Source organism: Trachypithecus francoisi, unplaced genomic scaffold, assembly GCF_009764315.1.
Source record: "Trachypithecus francoisi isolate TF-2019V2 unplaced genomic scaffold, Tfra_2.0 Lachesis_group12, whole genome shotgun sequence".
In the NCBI taxonomy this organism is placed as follows: Eukaryota; Metazoa; Chordata; class Mammalia; order Primates; family Cercopithecidae; genus Trachypithecus; species Trachypithecus francoisi.
The window spans coordinates 6,324,399-6,330,950 of record NW_022681457.1 but is presented as its reverse complement, the minus strand read 5'-3'; the positions used below and the strand labels follow the sequence as shown (position 1 = coordinate 6,330,950).

General features: G+C 54.2%; 1 protein-coding gene across 3 annotated transcripts; it reads left to right on the top strand.

Moving 5' to 3' along the window:
- Nucleotides 1–577: 577 nt before the first annotated feature.
- Nucleotides 578–6,552, top strand: KLK12 (kallikrein related peptidase 12). Of its 3 annotated transcripts, none has more exons than XM_033224273.1 (6): nt 578–787; nt 942–997; nt 1,507–1,666; nt 3,517–3,773; nt 4,748–4,881; nt 6,194–6,552. In XM_033224273.1, the coding sequence occupies exons 2-6, from the start codon at nt 961–963 to the stop codon at nt 6,347–6,349; spliced, it is 744 nt and encodes a 247-aa protein (XP_033080164.1). In that variant the 5' UTR covers nt 578–787; nt 942–960; the 3' UTR covers nt 6,350–6,552. The 3 variants fall into 3 exon arrangements, with proteins under 3 accessions (XP_033080164.1, XP_033080163.1, XP_033080165.1); XM_033224272.1 differs by having other exon boundaries at nt 579–776; XM_033224274.1 differs by lacking the exons at nt 578–787; nt 942–997; nt 3,517–3,773 and having other exon boundaries at nt 1,540–1,666.

Genomic DNA, 6,552 nt, shown 5'->3' with positions numbered 1-6,552 from the left:
TATTTAAGCAATAGAAGTTCTTATGCAAAGAAAAACTTTATGGAATTAGATTGATCAACTTCATATGTATATATATGAACTCAGTTCAGAAACTCTCTTCTGCACCTGCCTGATCACCTATTCAGAAGTCTGTTCCTTCATCTCTTTCTGGGACTCTTTCTAGCTCGGGCTTCCTGCCCCTCCTGTCCACTCTCCTGCTTTCACAGCCTCTCCTTCCCCCTGCCCCTCCCCTGCACTGCATTGGGATGGGCCCCAGGTGTCCCAGGTCTCCCCACCCTCCTTTGTCACTGGAGTCAGGATTAGAACCCAGCTCCATCGTCACCTTGAGTCATCAGTCCCGGGGCTGCTGGCTGACTTGCAGAGGAGAGAGGGAGTGGGGCTGGGTCTTCCCACTCTGGGTCCTTTCCTCCTTCCCCACTCCATTTAGCTGTAAAGCTCAATTAAATGTGATTAGCTGAGAAGAGTTTCTGCAGAATTAGAGGACGCCCCACCCCTGTCTTCCTGGTCCCCTTCCCTCAACCCGGAAATTGGATGGGCCAAGACAAAGAGAGTTAAGAGCTTTGTCAGTGGTCTGTCTGGAGCGACAGATGGAAGGAAAGGGACCGGTTGAGCAACATGACAGGTGGCTGAGGAGCCAGGTGCAGAGTGGTAGAGTTGGCTGGCGGAGGGGCCAGCAGATGAGATGACAGGCAGGTAGGTCGACGGAGAGATAGCAGCGACGTGGACAGGCCAAACAGTGACAGCCACGTAGAGGGTCTGGCAGACGAAGAGACAAGGTGAGAAGGAGGTAGGCGACTGCCAATGAGGGAGTGACACGCAGGAGGACAGGTAGAGAGAGGACAAGCAGGTCATCCCCTTGGTGACCTTTAAAGAGAAGCAGAGAGGGCAGAGGTGGAGGGCATGGGGAAAGGGTGACCTCTGAGATTCCCCTTTTCCCCCAGACTTTGGAGGTGACCCGCCATGGGACCCAGCATCTTTTTGCTCCTGTGTGTTCTTGGTGAGTTCTCCTGGAGCAGGGAGAGGGCAGGACTGGGACTGGGTCCCTCCATCCCCCATGAGGAGGCCCCACCCCCTCCCCATCTCAGCTCTGGCCCCCAGCCTGGTGGTGAGGAGGACAGCGGCTTTCTCTCTGCCTCCATTTAGCTGCAGATCTCAGGGCACTGCTCACCTCGGTCTCCCCTATCCTTCGATCCCTCTTCCCTTCCGTCCCTCTCTGAATCTCTGCCTCTCCGTTTCCCTCCTATGTGTAAGCATCTTTCTCCCTGGGTCTCTTTGGTGTTTCATGGTCTTTTTCTATCACTGGGTCTCTCTCTCTCTCTCTCTCTCCTCTCTCTCTCTCTCTCTCTCTCTCTCTCCCCCTCTCTCTCGCTCGCTCTCTCTCCTGCCTGTTTCTCTCTCTCTCTCTCTGTGTGTGTGGTGTGTGTGTGTGTGTGTGTGTGTGTGTGTGTGTTTCCATCTCTGTATCTTTTATTCCTCTCTCTGACCCAGGCCCCTGTCTGTCCCCAGGGCTCAGCCAGGCAGCCACACCGAAGATTTTCAATGGCACCGAGTGTGGACGTAACTCACAGCCGTGGCAGGTGGGGTTGTTTGAGGGTACCAACCTGCGCTGCGGGGGCGTCCTTATTGACAGCAGGTGGGTCCTCACAGCGGCTCACTGCAGCGGCAGGTAAGCCCCAGGCTGAGTCCCTTCCTGGGGTGGGCGAAGAGAGGACTACGGGAAGGCAAGTGCTAGGGGTAGGATCACAAGGGAGGGCAGTGCCCACTGGGAAGAAGCTGGTCCTGCAACAAGAGAATCTGAGGTTAGACCAGGAGTGGAACTTCCTTAGCAGTGGGCCTGGGGTGGTGCTGGGCAGCGTGAGGTGTGGTATGTGTGGAGGGCCGGGGAGGGTCCTGGAACCTGCCCTCCTGCCTCTCCATTCCTGCATGTACCCTTTCTTTCCTATATGACATCTGCCACTCCCCCCAGCCATTCCCTGACCCAGTCTGGGCCCGGGGCCCAGGTCTGACCCAAACTCTTTTTTTTTTTTTTGAGACAGAGTCTTGCTCTGTCACCCAGGCTGCTGTGCAATGGCGCGATCACAGCTCACTGCTGTCTTTGCCTCCCGGGTTCAAGTGATTCTCCTGCCTCCGCCTCCTGAGTAGCTGGGATTACAGGCACCTGCCACCATGCCCAGCTAATTTTTGTATTTTTTGTAGAGACGGAGTTTTGTCATGTTGACTGGGCTGGTCTTGAACTCCTGGCCTCAAACGACCTGCCCACCTTGGCCTCCGAAAGTGCTGGGATTACAGGTGTGAGCCACTGCATCTGGCCAACATGACCCAAACTCTTTGTGTAACCTCAGAGACTATGCCTGGCACCTCTCTGGGCCTCAGTGGACTGATGCTCTGGAATCTTTCCTTCTTTCTTTCTCTCTCTTCCTTCCTTCCTTCCTTCTTCTTCTTTTCTTTTTTTTTTTTTTCCTTGGAGACAGAGTCTTGCTCTTTCTGTCACCCAGGCTGGAGTGCAGTGATGCTATCTTGGCTCACTACAGCCTCAACCTCCTGGGCTCAAGTGATCCTCACACCTCAGCCTCCCAAGGAGCTGAGACCACAGGCCTGCACCACCACATCCGGCTAAGTTTTAAATTGTTTTGTAGAGACAGGGTTTCGCTATGTTACCCAGGCTGGTCTCAAACTCCTCAGCTCAAGCGATCTTCCTGCCTTGACCTCCCTAAATGCTGAGATTATAGGCGTGAGCCACTGCTCCTGGCCTGGAACTTTTTTGTGAAAGGGGAGCTCAGATGCAAAGAAATAGAGACTCAGGAGAGAGAGAGAGGGCCAGCAGAGACGCCATTCACCAACCCACTCGTTCATTCAGTCAGCAGCGTGGATGGCACATGCTCTGTGCCAGGCAGTGGGAATAAGGCGGTGAACAAGGCCCACTGATGTCCCTGTCTTCGTGGGCTTCACTGGCCGAGACAATCAGACAGAGAGGCCCGGCGCAGTGGCTCACACCTATAATCCCAGCACTTTGGGAGGCTGAGGTGGGCAGATCACTTGAGGTCAGGAGTTTGAGACCAGCCTGACCCACATGGTGACCCACACACTAAAAATACAAAAATTAGCCGGGCGTGGTGGCGGGCACCTATAATCCCAGCTACTCAGGAGGCTGAGGCAGGGAAATTGCTTGAACCCGGGAGTCGGAGGTTGCAGTGAGCCAAGATGGTGCCACTGCACTCCAGCCTGGGTGACAGAGCGAGACTCTGTCTTGAAAAAAAAAGGGGGAGGAGAGAGAGAGACACAGATGCAGGGACATGGGAGGAGAAACAGTGAACACCCAAGATGGAAAGAGAGTGATGGAGGTCGGGAATAAGAGCCTGCAAGAGAGACTTGGAGAATGAGAGGCGCGGGGGAGAAGACAGACAGTGAGAGGCAGAGCAGCGGGGAGTGGCAGCAGGGCCTGGGAGTGTCCGTGGAGGGGTGCAAGGTGGGGGACTGCCTGTCTGCCACCTGCTCAGCTGTCGCCACCGGCAACAGGTACTGGGTGCGCCTGGGGGAACACAGCCTGAGCCATCTCGACTGGACCGAGCAGATCCGGCACAGCGGCTTCTCCGCGACCCACCCCGGCTACCTGGGAGCCTCCACGAGCCATGAGCACGACCTCCGGCTTCTGCGGCTGCGCCTGCCCGTCCGCATAACCAGCAGCGTTCGACCCCTGCCCCTGCCCAGTGATTGTGCAACTGCTGGCACCGAGTGCCACGTCTCAGGCTGGGGCATCACCAACCACCCATGGAGTAAGGGGCCCGGGGCCAGGGGTCAGGGGTCAGGGGTCAGGATGGGTACAAGTCTGGGATACAGGGCGAGAGGTCACATCACGACACCTTAGAGGAAGGATGGGTAAAGGGTCAGGATGTGGGATGGGACATCAGGATCATGTTGTGGGGTCAGAGATTATGGTGGATTGGGGTCTTGGGAGTCAAAGGGGTTAAGGGACTAGGTATGAAGTCAGGGATCCGAGGTCAGAGACATGGTCAGAGGTCAGAGTGTGTCAGGGTTCATCACACTGAAGCAAAAGGCATAGTATATATATATATATATGTAAATAGGATATGGGCCTTATGGGTCATGGGTCTGGGGTTAGAGGTCACTGTAGAATTAAGGTCATGGGATCCAGAGGTTGTACAATCTAGTTAGAATCTGAGGATGGACATTGGGATTCTATCCGAAATCACATATCTGAGATTGGAGGTCATAGCGTTTGGGGTGTGAGGTCCAAGATTTCAGGTCGTGGAGGCTGGGGCCGAATAAACTAGGATCAGGGGTCACTGGCATTGGAAGCAGTGAGGTTTGCAAGATGCGGAGCTGAGGTTGGAGGTTAAGGTAAAGACAGGGACATGGGGTCAGGAGACAAGATATGAGATCAAGCTGGGATCATAAGGTAATAAGATAGAAGGTCAAAGATCACAGTAGCAGGCACTGAAGAGGGTGAGGTCTGGACTCGTTTTCTCTGAGGCTGGAGAGACAAGAAAGGTCTTGAGTTATGCCACTCAAAGTCAAATGTCAAAGACCAAAGAGACTGTCAATCATCTGGGGTCATGATTCATATGAAATTAAGCCATAAATATGTAACTTGGAGGTTTCAGGATTGTAGTACAGGTTGGTGAGGGGCTGGGATATTGACTCAGATGGGCCACATCGAGGGAAGAGGGATGTGACCTCAAAGTGGGAAGATTTAGGGGACCCTGCAGCACGCATGTTCCCTCTCCAGACCCATTCCCAGATCTGCTCCAGTGCCTCAACCTCTCCATCGTCTCCCATGCCACCTGCCGTGAGGTGTATCCCGGGAGAATCACGAGCAACATGGTGTGTGCAGGCGGCGTCCCAGGGCAGGATGCCTGCCAGGTGAGCGTGCGTAGGTCACCAGGACAGAAAGGGAAGGGGAGGGGCTGGAAGCAGGAGAGGAACTGATGGAGGATGAATCAGGGAAAGGGGATGCTGGAGAGAGATGGGGTCAAAAAGGAAGGCAGAGGCTGGGTGCCGTGGCTCACACCTGTAATCCCAGCACTTTGGGAGGCCAAGGCGGGCAGATCACTTGAGGTCAGGAGTTCAAGACAAGCCTGGCCAACATGGTGAAACCCTGAATCTACTAAAAATACCAAAATTAGCTGGGGGTGGTGGTGCAAGTCTGTGGTCCCAGCTACTCGGAAGGCTGAGGCAGGAAAATCGCTTGATCCCGGGAGGCGGAGGTTGCAGTGAACTGAGATCGCGCCACTGCACTCCAGCCTGGGCGACAGAGCCAGACTCTGTCTCTAAACAAAATAATAATAATAATAGTAATAATAATAATAATGGAGGAGAGGCCCAGGATAAGGGAGGGAGAGAGACAGGGAGTATGAGGGAGGATCAGGGAATGGAGGAGGGGGAGGGGCAGGGAGAGAAGAGGGAGGAAGGGAACAGAGAAGGAAAGATGGGGTGGGGGGCAGAGGGAAAGGCAGTAAAACAGACAGAGAGAACTGGGAGCCCAGACAGGGAATCAGCTATTTCTGGGGCTGTAAGTCTTTCCCACACCATTCTCCAGTTGGTGCTGTCCCAGACCGAGAGAGATTTGAGGATGGTGGCCTCTCCCTTCATTGGTCAGGGCCCCAGCCATTGTCCTTGAGAGAACTCTGTGCTCCTGATGGAGTCCTGCCCACCTTCCCTGGGATTGGTCATTAGTGATGACACTCTCTCCCCTCATTGGTCAGAACCCCAGCCATTGTCCTTGAGAGAACCTCTACCCTTTATGGAGTCCCACCCTCCTCCCCTGGGATTGGTCATTGGTAATAGTGTTCTCTCTCCTCATTGGTCAGGGCCCCAGCCATTGTCCTTGAGAGAATGCTCTACTCTTTATGTTGTCTTGACAGCCTCCCCTGGGATTGGTCATTGATGATTGTGCTCTCTCTCCTCGTTGTTCAGGGCCCCAGCCATTGTCCTTGAGAGAACCTCTGTCCTTTATGGAGTTCCACCCTTCTTCCCTGGGATTGGCCCCTAGAGACAGTGGCTCTTCTCTTTTGATTAGCCATTACCATTGTCCTCTGGGAAAGTGATTATACTCTTTCCTCTTTTGACCAGACTTGGAGCCCTCCCCAAGGCCCAGGACTGGGTTGGAGGGTTGGAGAGGAAAACGGAAATAAGATGTCTCCCTTGTTCAGACAGTATTTCTCTTCCTTTCCAGGGTGATTCCGGGGGCCCCCTGGTGTGTGGGGGAGTCCTTCAAGGTCTGGTGTCCTGGGGGTCTGTGGGGCCTTGTGGACAAGATGGCATCCCTGGAGTCTACACCTATGTTTGCAAGTATGTGGACTGGATCCGGATGATCATGAGGAGCAACTAACCTGTTTCCTCCACCTCCACCCCTTAGCTTGGGTACCACTCTGACCCTCAGAGCACCAATACCTCCTCCATCACTTTTCCTGGCTCCACTCTTGTTGGCCTGGGAACTTTTTGGAACTTTAACTCCTGCCAGCCCTTCTAAGACCCATGAGCAGGATGGAGAGAAGTGTGCAATGGTCTGGAATAAATATAAATGAAGGAGGG